The following is an 18,132-nucleotide window of genomic DNA, read 5'->3' as shown; positions in this document are numbered from 1 at the left end:
AACTAATTCTGATAAAAAGCAGCCTTTTTTAGGGGAAGGAGGAGAGGCGGTAGGAAAAGAAGGAGGGGGAATAAGTTCAAACTCAGGAGAGAGACGCTATCCCTCCAGACAACGGTACCAGCAGGGGTACGACCAGGGCCAGGGGAATAACCATCAGGGCAGACCGCGACGGTCCCGGGGCCGCAGGGGTTACTCAAATTAGCTTATGATGATATGCAGGTAATTGATCTGTCTTCCTTTAAACTAAATTTTACACACATATAAGTCCTTAAAAGAGGACTCTCGTTTTGTCCAACTAATACATTAGATAAATTCAATTTCCTAAAGGATTTACATCTCTTTGCGAGGCGAATTGTTTTGTCCCAAATAATGAAGGTAAAAAGCAGACATCTAGTTGACGATGTCTCGTTAACACGGGAAGACAGGTCAGCAGTCTCAGATCTGCAGGGTCTTCTTGCAGAATCTGAAGGTAGCCAATATGTTCCCTCACAGGGAGAAAACGTGGCTACAGATGTGTCTGTTTCCTCTAACCTAAAAGCTAAATCGAAATATATGCCACAGCTATCTATGGTAGCGGCAATGAATATTTTTGTCAAGCAGGTTGAAAAAGATATAGTTAATCTATCTCTTACCAGCCTTGTAAATGACAATAGATGACAATTAATGCCTTAAATGACCTGATGAACTCCAAAGGCGTGGTCATTAAGGAGGCTGATAAAGGTGGGAATTTAGTCTTGTGGGATGAGAATATGTATGTTTTGTAGGTAAAAAGACAGCTGCTAGATAGGAAACAATACCAATGTCTTTCATTTAATCCCATTTCCTCTGTTCAGAATGTACTTTTTACTATCCTAAAAGAGGCAAAAGGTAACTGTATCATAACTCTATCAGAGCTTAAAGGGACAGTATACACTCATTTTTAAAAATTTACTTAGAAGCTGTCAGTTTGGCTCTGTTGAAAAGGTAGCTGGAAAGCCCACTGCAAGTGGGAAATAAGACACTCCCCCCTCCCCCTTCTTTTGCATATGAAAAGACCCTTTACACAAACAGGAGCAAGCTGGAGAAGGTAGCTGACAGTATTCACATAAAACTTTGGGGCTTGGTTAGGAGTCTGAAAATCAGAGCAATGTTATTTAAAAATAAGCAAAACTATACATTTATTTTTTAAAAAAACTTTATGGGCTATATAAATAGATCATCTACAAGACATTTATGCAAAGAAAAAATGAGTGTATAATGTCCCTTTAAATACCTCTATCCTGAATATCCTGTAATGCCAGTTTTTTATTGTATAGCTAGGATACAAAAAAAAAAAAAAACCCTGTCAACCCACCTGGCCGGCCAATAATAGCAGGCATTGGCAGCCTTATAGAGAATCTTGGCAACTATATTGATCATTTCTTGTGCCCCTTCCTTACTACTATGCCCTCGTTTGTCTTGGATACAGCAGATTTTCTTAGGAAAATCGAGGGCCTGGTAGTCCCCAAAGGAGCAATATTGGTATGTCTTGATGTAGAAGGACTCTACTCATCCATTCCACATGAGGTGGGGATTGAAGCATGCAAACACTTCCTTATGACAAGAGGAAGCTGTGTTCAAAAACATACTGACTTTGTTGTTGAACTACTTACATTCGTACTAACGAATAATGTGTTTATGTTCGACAATAAAATATATAAACAGTTAAGAGGCACGGCAATGGGCGCGACATGCGCCCCGCCATATGCCTGCCTGCACCTAGGCAACTGGGAGATGGATGAGGTTTTTCAGAGCCCCCTATTTGAGGAGAACATCCACATATGGTTGAGGTATGTGGATGATATTTTCCTCATATGGGAGGGCTCTGAGAACCTTCTCAAAGATTTTGTTGGAACCCTTAATACCAACACTAGGAACATCTCGCTAACCCTACAATACAGTAGAGAAGAAATTGCCTTCTTGGATGTTAGGGTAAGAATGGAAAAAGGGACAATAGTAACTGAGAATTTTCAAAAAAACTACTGCAACAAATAGCCTTTTGCTTGCTTCAAGTCATCATCCTAGTCATTTGAAAAAGGGCATACCAAAAGGACAATTTCTTAGGCTCAGCAGAAATTGCTCAACAAAGGAGAGATACCTTAAACATGCATCAGAAATGGAAAAAAAGATTTCTGAATAGGGGATATTCCAAGAAGGTAGTGAGAGGAGCTTTCAATAATGCCATGCGTGCAGATAGAGAAAAATTACTTGTGCCCAAACTCAAGGTAAATGATTAAAAAATAAGACTAGTTGCTGATTACAATTGCCATTGGAATTCTTTAAAAAGTATACTGGACTAAAATTGGCACATCCTTACTAGGGATACAGAAGTATCCAAAGAAGTAGGTGAACTTCCTAATATCACTGCCAGAAGGGCACCTAATCTAAAAGATAAGCTTGTAAGGAGCCAGTATGTATCCAAGCACAAACAAATTGACTGACTCACGCAACATAGATCATCAGGTAATTATCCCTGTGGAAAATGTGTGGCATGCAGGTATATGCGAAAGACGAAAGCACCAACACGGGTAAAATCTACAAGCTTAAGCATTTTGTGAATTGTGACACTGAAGGTGTCATATATTTACTCTCCTCCAAATGCCCACTTTTTTACTTGGGAAAAACGAGGAGAGCGATAAAAGACCGCATCACCAAACACAGGGATGAAATGCCAGACATTTTGAACTGACACATAATTGTAATCCTGATTCCCTCAGTTTTGTAGGCACAGATAAAGGCATCACAAATGACAAGACCCTCCTAAGAAAGGAGTGTAGGTGGATCTCAATTCTTGAGACACAATTTCCCAATGGCCTTAATGATAAGTTAGATATGGCCTGTTTCCTTTAAATTATGTCCATGGTGATATATTGTAAAAGCATAATAAGATTTTGGAAATTTTCTTACACTAATACAATGCTACTTCAATAACTTAGAAACTCACTGATGATAAATTTAATTTGTTTTTAATATCACATTTCAAAATGTTTTAAAATGTTTCTTGGAGCATTTTTCTGCCTCTTAGTCTACTTACATTTTGTGTATAAGCATACAGGTGACTTTTGTTTAAAATGTAAGTGTGACTTTTTAGCAGCATGCTATATTTTCACCCCCCAGCAGAGGCGCAATGCATCTTTAGTATAAAGTAGGACGCATGAACCATAGCTGAATAACGCCCTGACGAAGCCCGGTCTGAATCTCAGACAAGCGGGTGAAACGCGCATCGGCATTGGCTAGGTCCACCAGGTCACGTAACGCACGCAAGTACCGCAACTGTTTGGTCTTGGTTATGGAGATCGTTGTCTGAATGAAACTACACAAGAAAGAGACAAGCATGGAGGGGCTTGGACACTTGGGATACAGTTTCCTACAGCAAGGTCGTATGAACTTACAATTGTTGACATCCAAAATCATTATACTTGGCAATACCCGCTTTGGATGGGTCTCCCTATCGAGGGAATCTCTGCTATTTGAGTCACAATTGTTACTGACATGGCTATGTGCATAGTTCTCAACATAATCAATTAATTTTGGATGAAAAGTCTCTGCTTGGGATCATACATTTTTGGCTAAGACTATGTACTAATGAACTCGCTCTTGCTTATGCTTGCTTAAACTCTGCAACACTTACATACTGCCTGTATCTTGCTCTAACAATCTCGCATCTTGTTTTCAGGCTTTCTTTCTGAGCTATGCATGTATGAAACTATGTTGCTATATGAAATAACAAGTATATAAATTCAGTACTTGTAACCTTGTGCATATTTGTCTCGCTATGTACATATTTAGAGGTCCCACCTGCCTGTCTACTTAGATCCCAAATACGTACCTGCACAGCGTTATACCCCCCCAATCTGGGGGTGCTGTGAGCAGCAGGGTGTAGTTGGACTAGAGGTGGTCTCCCTTGATATAACAAATACTTTGTACCTACCAATACATACTGTATCATACGTATAAGACTATTTGTAATTTTTTTCACAGATTTTGTATTTTTAGCCTCTTAGATCCCATTTACTACCTGCCCAGGATATACCTCCTAGTCTCTTTAATAGGGGGTTCTGCATGCAGCAGGGTGTAGCAGGCTAATATATTTCTGTGACTTTTGTGATATACTTAAGGTACTCATTTTGATTACTTATGCCGTACTTGTGTGTACCCCTGACCGATCAGGTTTTATTTTTATCATGAATGGGTTTGAACTGTATCCATTTATGCATATGAATACTATTACTTAGACTTATTGCATGACTGTGCTCCTCCAGTGCAGAGGAACTACTTTTCACGATTAAAATCACATATTAATGTTGAAAATTGTCTGTGAGTTTTTTGAAAAAAGAGTGCTGAAATCCCTGTCTTTTATACCAGGATTTCGTTCCTGGAATCTCTTCTTGTTTTTACATGACAAATAGTATTTTAAGTGTTAACTCAATCATACATGAAAAAGCTAGCTTTTCTTGGTATATCCAAATTCCTAATTTAGGTGCATTGCCAGTACTGAGTTGAACATGGGAAGTAATTGGTAAATATGCAATTTTGCTATGGCTCATTGGCTGTATTCAGCTCCAGACCAGTGCTGAATTAACTGTTTTAGGGAATATCTGTCTTCACCAACTTTCCTCAGCCCAGCTCATTATCCCCTGAAATACTAAAGACTATTGCACCATTGTATATTGTGTGACCTTAAAATAGCACTCCAGAGTATTCCTAATATATTGCATTTTTATTGTGAAAATATGCTGTCATGTTCCGTAAAGTTTGATATAAACACAATCTCAAATTCTTCCTAGACCCACCAGCCATTTTGCTGTCATTTCTGAAAGATGAAAAATGGATAGAAATGTATTATATATGGCACAGATAAACTTTAACCCTGCCTACAACCTGTAGAACCATATGTATATCACATTTTTTCTTGGTTAGTTTAGTTAACTTTCTCTTCTACTGAAAGTCTGAGAAAATTATCTAAATTAATACTTTTGCATATTTGATATTTGTACCCAGACTACTTTATAAATTATTTATTTTTTATTGGTGATATCCAGCACTGCGGAATCTGTTGGTGCCCTACAAATAAATCATAATAATCGACTTTAATGAAAAATGCCCATTTCCTATTAAATTACTTTTGAATATATAATTTTATTATATGGAAAATATAGAATACAAACTGTGATGCAAATGTTCTACAGTAGATAGAAACATTGACAAAATTATAATAACTGAATCAGTGCATGCTGTTAGTACACAGCAATGCAACAAAAGCTTTTTGGCATATTCTATATGTTATAAATTAATCAACACTTCAAGTTTTTTTTAATGAAAACAGATTACAGCACATAATAAGAATTTTACAGCAAAGTGCTGCATAAAATGCATGGAGTATTTTATGAAATACAGTACACTGAAAATGATCTCTACGTGTTCAATTTAGGAGCTTATCTCAGACAAAAATCTCTTCCGTTCCTCTAATCACCTTTGTGTTGTGAGTCTCAGTTTACTAGCGCAGTGCTGAAGTAAAGAAAATTTGAAACAGTCAGACTGGACTCTCATCCCTCATTTGGGAGGAAGAAATTAAATGTTTTAAGAGCTTTGCAAAAAAAGATTGATGAGGAATGTTAACAGATACAATCTATAAAAAAAGTGTTAAATATTTTTATGTTATATCCATTTTTACATACATGAAACAGTTTTTTAACAGTATTTTATTGTTGCACAAATGTTTAAAGGGGTTAAAACATAGTTAAAGGGAAAGTCTACTACAGAATTGGTATTGTTTAAAAAGATAGATTATCCCTTTATTACCCATTCCCAAGTTTTGTATAACCAACACTTTTATTATAATACACTCTTTACCTCTGTGATTACCTTGTATCTAATCCTCTGCAGACTACCCCCTAATTTCAGTTCTTTTGAAAGACTTGTATTTTAGCCAATCAGTGCCCTCTCATAAGTAACTCCACGGGCATGAGCACAATGTTATCTATATGGCACACATTAACTAGCACCCTCTAGCTGTGAAACACGGTCAAATGCATTCAGCTAAGAGGTGGCCTTCAAGGGCTTAGAATTTAGCATATGAGCCAAACAAAGAATACCAAGAGAACAAAGCAAATTTGATGATAAAAATGAATTGGAAAGTTGTTTAAAATTGCATGCCCTATCTGAATAATAAAAGTGTAATTTTGAATTAACTGTACCTTTAAAGTCTTTAAAAGTTTTAAAAGCATACTTAGGTAGGCTCAGCAGCATCAATGTGCTACTTAGAGTTGGCTGTTGGTGACTACACAATTAACAATGGCTGATGTGTTCAACTAGCTCTCAGTAGTGCATTGCTGCTCCGAAGTTGACTTTAACTATGTGTTTAACTCATTTGCAGGGGTTAATTCTTATTAGAACATTTTCTATTTGTAGTTTTATGTCTTTTTAAGCATTCATTACACAGAGGTATCATTAATGTAAAGATCTTTCTACGAATCTCTCTAACTAGAGCATGTTACTGTTGAAGTATAATTCCCTTTTAAAAACTGATTCTGAATGTGTCCAGAAGCTCAGGGCGCGTGTTCCCCTTTAAAGAATACAAACAGACATTTAGGGCCGCCTGCTGTGGGGACTTTGGTTTATAGGTGAAGCACTTGCAAGAAATTGTATAAACACTCTAACAGGGTCTTAGGATTTCCACTCGATAAGAGAACTGGCAGCTAAGGTGAACCAAGTGGCTATTAAAAACCTTTAATTTCTGTTTCTATGGAAACACCTATTGTTGGGTTCATATCATCATTATTTCTTAGTACTTCCCAGCAGTAATTCTCTTCCCTGGCTTAAAGAAAATATATTTTCTGGATTTGCGAGGATAGTAGCTTTTAGCAAGAGCGTTCCTTGGCTTGTACAAGATTCTGCTGCATTACTGTTTTCCACAAACAGTAGCAAATATGCAGCAAATAATGTATTTCCTTTTTACCAATAAAACACTCAAATAGCATGTAATTAGGTCATATTTAAAGATAGTAGTTGTAGACTATACATTTGTGCCACAGATATTTTCAGATTCCAGTTTTAATGCGATAGTTATTTGTTATATATATATATATATATATATATATATATATATACATATATATATATATATATATATATATATATATATACATACATTTAGGGGTTTATTATATATAAAAATGATGAAAACAAAGTTTTTTGTTTTTGTAAAATGTGTTAAAAGTTTAAATATCATGTACACTGCATACATTTTTCCTGTTATTTTATATGCTGAAATCAACACGACAGGAAGTCACCAAATTCAGTGAGATATGTATTGATCTTAGCACACTCCATGAGGCCTAGGCATAGCACAGACTCCAGTAGGAGGTCTTAGGCCTCAGAGTTTATAAGCTTTTACAATATAAGAGAAATTAACCCTCATGTGTAGGAATAACAGATTATACATTTTTCAAACAGTTTTGTTTTCTAAACTTTAGTCAGGGTCAGAGAACATTTATTTCAGAAAAATTCACCCCGATCCTGCTACACTGATCAACTGAAATTTGTAAATACTTTATTTATCACCAGAATAATACCGTTCTGTTGAGTTTTTTTATGTTGCATAAGTAAAATAAATATAATTGTTATTTGTGGGTTTGGTAATATGAATATTAAAATAGGAGAAGCTCTTATACAGATACATCTCTACAAGCATAAATATCATATATAGTACCTTGTTAATGTCCCTTTAAAATATATAAAGTCTTTTAAAGTGAGGACAGGCAGCAGATCTGGGGAAGGGGGATGCCTGCTCCTATCAGCAATATGACCACATGGAACCTCAGATCAGATCCATTTGCCTGGAGCTGCTGTGAATTAAATGCCCAAATCAGGCTGGTTTCCTCTGTAACCTAAATGCCAATATGTGACCTCAGAACAGACTCTATTGCTTGCAGTCACTTGTCATTTATATACTCATATTGGACTCCATATCTGACACAATCTGCTAAGTAAGTATCCACTTTTTTCTTAATTAAAGGGATGTGAAAGTCAAATTGAAGCTTTCACGCTTTAGGTAGAACATGCAGTTTTAAAAAAATGTCCCTGTGTACGTCTGTTATCAAATTTACTGTGTTCTCTTGGTATCTTTTGTTGAAGAGCATACCTAAATAGGCTTAGAAGAGTCCACATCTTGAGCACTATATGGCAGTTGAGTTTGCAACAATAATTGTGGCAATGTTGTACATCTCTGCAAACACTGCTGTCCTCTATTGCTAAAAAATACATAACATTATATAAAATGCTGCTGCAATATAGTGCTCAGGACACGTCTGAGCTTATTTAGAAATGCTTTTTCATAAAGGATATTAAGAGAATGAAGTGAATTAGATAATAAAAGTAAATTGAAAAAAAAAATTGCATGCTCTATCTAAATAATGAGAGTTGAATTCAGACTTCCATGTCCCTGTGATTGGAATGAACAGACAATTAAAATACTGGTCAGTCCAGTAGAATACTGGGCACTTAGCAACCTTATTGATAGGCATGTAATTATTAGGGGAAAAGGGGACTGCACTTTAGAACTGATAAGAAAATGATGTGAAGTTTCCTTCCTAAATGGCTTTCACTTTTCCACAGAATAGGCAGACAACATAGAGCAGAATCTGAAGACAAAGCCAGTAATCTTGAAAGGTATAAATCACCAACCCCTTCAATTATTAAAGCAAGTGAACGTTTAATGTGTATGACACCTGCTTATTGACCCTGCCTGCTAGTCTGCCTTAACCTCAAACATCAACTACTCACAAATGCCGAGCAGCAGAGTCTGGATACAGTTGTGTTGGAAAGGAGAATTTTCTTTGTCTTGTTTAAAACTTCTTTTTTTAGCACCTAGCAGCTCATTTTCTTGCTTTTTAGTAATGTCCAGTCTGCGCTACCTCTTTTTCCGGTTTGTCAGAATGTGTATATGAGATAAAATGAGCTGATACTGTCCAAAGAAAGCCCTTTTTGCAATACAGATAATTATTCAATGTTTTTTTTGCACACGGAAAAAGATAGTGATTAAATATAGATCAATGTACTCAATAAGCAAGGGAACAAAACAGAAATAAGGACATGTTTATTCACTAAAAAATGCATTAAAGGAGAGTAAACACCTTGTAATTACAATATTGTTCTTTAGCCTTCTTCAATATATTAACTTACCAGCAGAGTTTTAATATTATTATACCAGATGAACAAATTGTTTGCTCCAACTGTTTTTCAATGGTCAAACTGCACCTACAACTTGCTTAATTTGGAGGAGGCAAATTAGACTTGTGTCACAGTCATGTTAAGAAAATAGCCATTGTTTAGCTACAGCAGAAAAGATAAGATAAGACAACTGCTAATTAGGGAGAGCTATAGTCTGCCATATGCCATTTCAGTTTCCAGGACGTACTGAACAAATCACAATGTTCAGATTTAACTTTTAGAAAAAGGGGGCAAAATAAACAATGAAAGTATATTGCAAATGTATTTTATATTACAGTAATTATTGTCCTTTTATCCTGCTTTAACTTCTTATTATTACGTTTGTTGACAAGCAGGGATATAAGCTCAGGAGCCAGACCATTTCTGGAGCACTATATAGCAGCAATTTTCCATGAATTCTATCCATTTGCAAGAGTACTAGAGGGCAGCACTATTTCCTGCCACTTAGTGCTCCAGACACCTTCCTAAGTATCTCTTCAACAAAGAATACCATGGGAACAAAGCAAATTTGATAATAGAAATAAATTGGAAACTTTTTTTAAATTTTATGTAGGGGAAAGTAAAGTCAAAATTAAACTTCAATGGATTGGATAGAACACAATATTTTAAACAACTTTCCAATATACTTCTCTTATCTATTTTCTTTTGCTCCATTGTTATCCTTTGTTGAGGAGTAAACTTAGGTGATCTCAGTAGTGTGCACGTGTCTTTAGCCATCTGGCAGCAGTATTTGCAAATATGTTTCTGGATGTATTATGCATAGCTACAAACACTGCTGCCATAGAATGTTGAAGACTAAGGACACATGCACGCTCACCTAGGATTACTCTTTAACAAAGGATTCCAAGTGAACTGAGCAAAATTGATAATAGAAGTAAGTTGGAAAGTTGTTCAAACTGATATTCTCTATCACATCCAGTTTTATTTTTGCTTTATTATCCATTTAGAGAGACATAAGAGTCAAATATGAAATGCAAAGTTGTACATTTTATATGTGTTTTGCACACAAAACCCAGTGACGATACAGCAGTAAAATAAATCCACTAGCACTCTGCTCCTGGGATCTTTAAAGTGCTCGTGACATGGCATATTTACCATCACTAGCAGCATGAACTGCTGTGAAATGCAAGTGCATGTGACCTTCTGGAGTATCTGCAGTCCCGCAGTGATAACTTTAAAATAGAAAAAAAAAATGGCAAACGTGTAATGCACTGCTTGGCATTTTAAATTAAATTGTTATGATTATTCAATAACAAAATATATAACTTACATGTTTTGTTTGACAATGTAAAAATTCAAGTCTTTAATATTTTATTGTACCTTGATTTCCCTTTACAGAACAAAACCATAAAACAAGGCAAAAGTCTGCAAAATAAATCTCTTTTGCAGTCACTTTAATTTCTACTTGTCCTTGTTAATATTTTGATATCCTGACCACATCATAAATGCATGGAAGGAGCAGAAAGACATTTACAAAGCTAGCTCTCTTCTCTTATTAAATTTGTTCAGTAAAACAAATTCTGGAATAAAACTACATATATGCCAAGATTTGTGATGTTTACAGAATTTAATTTTTAAACCAAAGGGTCTATTCAAGAGATGTTCTTCAAACATCACCAAATTTCATGTGTTTGGGAAGTTTACATTTTATTTGTTTAATACGTTTTATCTTTTCCTTTTTATTTTGGTTTAGTTAGAAGTATTATAAATTAAAGTTCTAGCACAGTAAATCACACTACTCAAGATTTCTAAAAGATGACATCACTATACTGACAGTGACAGTGGTTTTGAGAAGTTGAAGTGAAAATCTTAAGGCAAAATACACTTACATTTACATTTCAAAAGGTCAGCCAGTCAGAAGGACACATCTCTGTTTTTGATGACTCACTAACTTTTATGGCTTTAAAACTTTTAATATGGTTTAAAGGGACAGTCTACACCAGAATTTTTATTGTTTAAAAATATAGATAATCCCTTTATTACCCATTCCCTAGTTTTGCATAACCAACACGGTTATAGCAATACACTTTTTACCTCTGTGATTATTATCTTGTATCCAAGCCTCTGCAAACTGCCCCCTTATTTCAGTTCTTTTGACAGACATCCATTTTAGCCAATCAGAGCTGTCTCAGAGCTGTCCCACAGGGCTAAATTACAAGTGGTGCTAAAGTTAGTGTGCCGTAATATTTAAATTTTACTAACTTGCGTGCATGTTACAAGTTGAAAGTAAACCCGCACAGCTGTGCTCAATCTAAATTTAAGCTTGCGTGACTGAAGACCTCCCGTAAAGGGTTAGGGTTAAAATTAAATGCTAAACACAACATATATACATTAAAATAAATTACACTTATATATACACTATCTGATAAAAAAATGATTCATACAAATATTACATATTTTTATAAGTGTGAAGGTCTAAGGATTATTAAGGTATATGATAAGGTGTTTTAATGGAAAGGGCTATAATGAGTATATACTTGTCTAAATATGTTTATGGGTGTATATATATATATATATATATATATATATATATATTTATTTATTTATAAAATATTTTACCAGGAAGGATACATTGAGATTTTTCTCGTTTTCAAGTATGTCCTGGATATATATGTGTGTGTGTGTATGTATGTGATATTTATGTGTTTATATATATGTATTCATACATATATACACATATAAACACACACATATATATATATATATATATATATATATATATATATATATACATACATACACACACACACACTTTAGAGCAATTTCCAGTCAAATACCTGAAAACTTAAAAGAATCATTTGTATTAAATATTAAAAAAAATGTATTTTACATCCCAATGTTCTTCACAAAGGAGAAAATGTTCTATGTATATATATATATATATATATATATATATATATATATATATGTGTGTGTGTGTGTGTATAAAGAACAAGTACCGCGCACAGGGTACAAACTCCAAAGCTAAAAAAACATAAGGTACAAAAAGTATATGCACAGCGCTCAGGTGTGAGCAGAAGCGACAGGTAAGTCACATGCAAACATGTCTTGTGCGAATGCGCACTTGTACACTTGTTCACTGCATATATATATATATATAACACACAGAAAAAGTCCAGTACTTACTTGCAAGCTCTCATCTAAGATTAAAAGCAAAACTGGAAGAGTTAGTTACCGCATCTGGCAAAATGGGAAAAGCCCAGGTACCACGTCAAGGTCTCTTCCAAAACCTGGGTCCTTAATACAGCCATACAAAATGCAAGCTCTCAATCAAACAAACTAGGAACAAGTCAAGGGTTCACAGACTTATGTAATCACCCTAGACATATACAAAATACGGAAGGGGACTGCACTCTCGGACTGGACCGGGTATACATTCTATGACCTTGCAACATGCTTAGCCCTGGGTGCTCAACAGCATTCTAAGGAAGCTGTGCTGTCCCCAGAGTCCCAGGCAGTTAACCCCCCACAAGTCTGGATGCAAGGCCCATAGGGAAAATTACATAATTTCAGCTAAGATTTAAAGCAAAACTGGAAGAGTTAGTCACCGCATCTGGCCAAGTGGGCCAAGCCCAGGTACCATGCCAAGGTCCCAGGTTTTGATATGGTCTCTCTTATATATATATATATGATGCTGATGACGGGGACAAGCTCCTCGAAAACGTTTCAATAAAAAAGAGACTTTTGCTGTTCTCACTTGAACGAAAGACCTGAGAGTGCTGTTATTTGTACTGGAGTTATATATATATATATATATATATATAATTCCAAGCAGAGGCCAGCATACTTACATCCAAATTCAGCTGCCGGGGTGCACATCAAAACATATTCAAGTCTGCACAGATGAATGCACACTCATCGGTCTGATGACGCGGTAACACCCGAAAACGTTCACTTGTACCACATTAAAGGTGTGTTATATTGTGTTGTATAAAGACCGGTGAGTGTGCATTCATCTGTGCAGACATATGCAAGGCTTGAAATTTCCAGTGGACGACTAGGTCCGGATGACTTAAAAATTGCAGCGGAAAACATTAACATGGAGTGGACAAGTAACTTTCTCTTTGGGCTATTAGCTTTTAACCCCTGACTAGTAAATCACAGTGATATGTTTTAATCGCTGTATATAGCGCTTGTCGAGTTTCGCTCACACACAAACCATTTACTTTCAGCTTGTAATACGTGCACTAACCTCTGCTAGTTACACGTTTACTTCTGGTGGTGCTTGCGCAGGAGTGAAAGTGCTAAATAGCATACCACTTGTAATCTGTCCCATAAGTGGGAGGAAGTGCATAAAGTGTTTTATGTCATTTTAACTGTGTGTTAAACACATAGTTATATCCAAGCAATAGTGTAATAAAAAAATGTTCAATTGGCACTTTTAAATCCTTTTAATAAAACAGTATTATATTTTAATGTTAGAATATCTCTCTCAGGTAAATACAATTTTCTATTCTATTATGTCATAATTAATGTAGATGAATGGGGAAGTTGTATAAAATTGCTCTATCTAAACCATGTCCAATGAATAATATCCTTTAATGTATTTCAAGCATTTTTTAACCAAAGCAATGATGAGACTAGGGTGATAATATACGCAGGCCATCATGCAACATTGCCATGATTAATTAATTTTTGCTGCAGTAATGTCAAGGGCACACAACAATGTGTGTTAGCTCTTCGGATGCCAGGAACATGTACAGTGCATTGTTTTCATTCAAGGGGCTAACTACACAGCTTTTAGCCTTACCCCTAAACTTAAATTATAGCTCAGTTTAAACTGTGATTCAGAAAGAGCATGCAATTTAGAAAACAAAAAGTGTCCAATTTACTTTTGATATCAAATTTGCTTTGTTCCCATGTTATTCTTTGTTGAAGAGATACCGAGAGCACTACGTAAAATAGAAATAGTGCTGCCATCTTGTGCTCTTGAATATGGATACCATTCTTGCAAAGCTGCTGCCATATCGTGTTCCAGAAACGGCAGGCTCCATAGCTTACGTCCCTGCTTTTCAAACAAAGATACAAAGTGAACAAAGAAACATTGATAAAACTAAATTAGAAAATTGTTTAAAATAGCATACTCTGAATCATGAAAGAAATATTTGGGTTTCATATCCCTTTAAGGATAACTGAAAATCCTAAATACTAATATAAATACCAAGGTATTCTTGAGGTCATGGCTATGTCACCATGGTAAACATTTACATGTTTAACTGTAGCCAGATACCCTATGAGTATAGCAAATCTAGAAAATAATGAATTCCTCAAAATACACTCATCTAAGCTTTGTTTAGCTGTTTATCTAAAGAAGAACAAAAAATGTGTCTGTAAAATACAAAATAAGCTCTGCATAGTTTTAATCAGCATCCTACTCAAAGTTTAAGAACTAATACTATATTTCCAAGAAGCCAATCACAGATAAAATGTAAGCTGTTTATAGTTGATCAGAATATTGATTTGTCCCTATTGATGAGAGATCTGGCATCACATGAAATATATCAAACTCTCCAAATCATTTTAGAGAAGATGCGGAGATATCCTTCCAATAATTGCTCTCATAATTTGACAAGGATTGACCTTACTGTCTGATTGCAGCAATTTGCTATGTCAGTTGGGCAGTAACAGTTTTTATTGGTTTGAATTATATTTAATTGAAGATCAATTGACTGTATTGCTTTACTCAATAGGAATTTAGACCAATCGAATGAGAGCAGAGAGGGAATGCATCACATATTTAGAATTACAAGTCACTGTCACATTTATATCTGTAAATAATATATAGCTAGCATCCATTGATCTAGGATAAGGACAGCATCAATTGCATTGGACTCCCTAATATTTTCCATTAACATATGTTGAGCATATTTTACATGCACAATGAGTTTTTGTATAAAAGCCACTGACATGCTCTATAAAAATCATATTTCTTCATTTTTCCCAGTACCATTGTAAGTTGTGTACCAAATCTATCTGTACTTGTCCTGATTGGCTGGTGAAAATTTAAAGGGACATAAAACCCCAAAATTTTTCTTTCATAATCCAGATAGAACATACAATTTTATACAACTTTTACATTTACTTCTATTATCAAATGTTTTGTGTGCAGTAGCTTTTGCAACAATGCCTTAGTTTGTATGTAACAAAGACAACATTAAATAAAATGTCCCTTTAAATAGCCCTATTTAAGCCTACATTGTCATTAGTGGCGTATAAAGTAACAAAACCATTAAAACACTAATAATAATAATTTATAATTAGAGAGAATTTGTGCTTCAATAATCTTATTTTTTAATCTTTGTTCTCTGTGCCTCTGAGGTGGCGGAGAGTGTAAGAAGCAGTGGTCTAATGACCGTGGCTTCTTAGATTGCAGGTTGCAGACTTGCATGTGTGAACCTGCCCCGCAAGGCCTTCGGAGCAGCTCTCGCTGCTTAGTACATGAAGCCCTTCTGCAACTCTGTTTGCATTATGAAAGTTTGATTTAAAAAAAAGAATTAAATCTCCCGCAAAATTCCCAATTAAAGGAAGTAAAAAAAGTTAAAGTGTGGTGACATTTACTACATAATTATTGCTTAGCTCAAAGTACAGGTACAAATCCACAAATCCAGAATTTCAAAATCCAGAATTATTCTGAAATCCAGACTTTTTCATTCATTTTTTTTTTTTTTTATTAAAAATGACAACCCTCTCCTCCAGTAAGTTACAATCTTCTCTACCTGCGTCATAGGTAGATTTTTGTGTGTGTGTGTGTTCTAAAAGGCAAATGATAGTCTATATTTATTTTAAACAAAAGCTATTATCTGATCTAATTACAGTACTGTGCTATATTTCTGATGGTACTATGTGTACAAAAGTATTAAAAATGATACAAAAACCTTTAGGTTAGATGTATAAGCTGTATTTGTAAATGTAAACATTGCCTAAATGAGATAAGATATTGTTCTTTCCACATGGTACTTTCCCATCCCAAAGCTGTCCCTTTTACAGACGCAAATATACAAATATTCTGAAATCCAAAGTATTCCGAAATCTATACCTTTTTCGGTGTTAATCAGTTTGTATAAATATTTTTCTTAACTGTATAAAGGTTATTTACATTCCTAATTGGTCACAGTAATGGAGAAGAGAGATATACATTCCTACAGGAATTTAAAGGGGGTATATGCCTTGATTTGCAAAAGCTTGTAAATTGTGTTAGCAACATGGCAGTATTAATTATTTATAAGATTTGTTTTGTAAACATATCTTATAAAAGGTGTATTTAAAATTAATTTTCCATTTCATTAAATACTTACCCTCTGGCTAGCACGTTAGTGTGCTTATAGTCCATAAGAGTGCAGTAAAGCATACCACTGTCATAGGGAAAGTCCCTCTTTTTAAAGGGCAAATTCCTGTGTTCCAAATAGCTCCATAGAGTTATATATAAATATATATTTTTTAACACTTACAGCATTAATTACAAATTGCGACATATCACTGTATTTTATAGTGTTTGCTTTTCTCATTCTATTTTGTAAATTTTCATTTACTGATATATGTTAATTATTCCATTTAGCATTTTATTGTGCAGCTTTGCATCTAGTGCCCTAAAATATTAATAATCGGCTCACATACATATTAATCTTTGTTTTCCAGGTCCTTGGTTTACAACGAGAAACAGCAGCATTGACAATGGAGAGGTTGAAATAGGACGCAGAATCACCCAAGAAGTGCCAGCAGGAGTTTTTTGGAGATCACACATACATATTATACAGCCGCAGTTCCTAAAATTTAATATTTCGTTGGGAAAAGATGCTCTTTTCGGTGTTTACATAAGGAGAGGCCTACCACCATCACATGCACAGGTACGGAAGAAAATATAGCTGAGATGAGACATCTGCTCGAGACACCTATACATATAGACATAAAGCATAAAGGTCATGTTGCAAAAAACACACAAAAATATTGACATCCGGTGATATCTCACTTACATATAGCATGAAATATGGGAGTTATAAAAGCAGCATTTGCAACTTGAATGATGGCAGCTACACTTGTTGGCATTTTAAGTTTTTAAATTGAAACTAATTCCTTAAAGAGTTTTTTTTTTTTTATTTCTGGATAATGTAGAAAAAGAAAAAGAAACTTTTTTATCAATTGAGTGATATACTGATGGTATGTTACTGTTTGCAAAATTTGTTCCCAAAGTATATTTTTAATTTACACTTTCATACCAAATGGAATCCTTGCATTAAAGGGACATTCTAATGCAAACACTTGATTTACTGAAGCATGTATTTTATGCATTAGGGACTCTAGCTTACATTGTGCTAAACTCCTGAAATGGGGTTAGACACATAGGTAAAGTTCTGCTTGGCAGTAGCTAACCAATCAGCAGCTCCCAAACAAGACATGGTCAACGATTGGCAGAGTTGAGCAACTCCTTATTGGCTGCCCAGCTGCATTCTTTTTTGGAGCTGTAAGGCTTGTGGCTTATGAACGGGACCTTAACTGTGAGTTTAACCCCTGTGCATGTGTTTAGCACATGATCAAGTCCAGTCACTAATGTTAATGTTACATGTTTTAACAAATTAGGGCATGCCATTTTTTCCCAATTAGAATGTCCCTTTAATGAAGGCCTGGCCTGGCTATAACAAAGCTAGACCAGCAGACAATGGTATTTCTCAAATTCGCCCCTGCATGAACATTGCAAACTGGAACAGCCAATCCCTTTAATGAGCAGTGGTAGTTTTCAGTCAACTTCACTAATTAAAACCATGTTAGTGCAAAAACAGATGATTTATAGTGATGTCGCAAACATAAAATTTTCGGTTCGCGAACGGCGAACGCAAACTTCCGCAAATGTTTGCGAACGGGCGAACCGGGTCAACCGCCATAGACTTC

At 35.2% G+C, this 18,132-nt stretch overlaps 1 protein-coding gene across 1 annotated transcript in view; it reads left to right on the top strand.

The window, feature by feature from the left end:
* Nucleotides 1-18,132, top strand: part of TENM2 (teneurin transmembrane protein 2) — a 1,369,502-nt gene that overhangs the window by 849,494 nt on the left and 501,876 nt on the right. The window contains exon 7 of the mRNA XM_053719586.1: nt 16,885-17,093. Within this exon, the coding sequence (XP_053575561.1) occupies nt 16,885-17,093 (209 nt within the window). The remainder of the gene's footprint in view (nt 1-16,884; nt 17,094-18,132) is intronic.

Source organism: Bombina bombina, chromosome 6 (assembly GCF_027579735.1).
Source record: "Bombina bombina isolate aBomBom1 chromosome 6, aBomBom1.pri, whole genome shotgun sequence".
Lineage (NCBI taxonomy): Eukaryota > Metazoa > Chordata > Amphibia > Anura > Bombinatoridae > Bombina > Bombina bombina.
The sequence above is the reverse complement of the archived record's forward strand: the minus strand, read 5'-3'. Positions and strand labels throughout refer to the sequence as shown.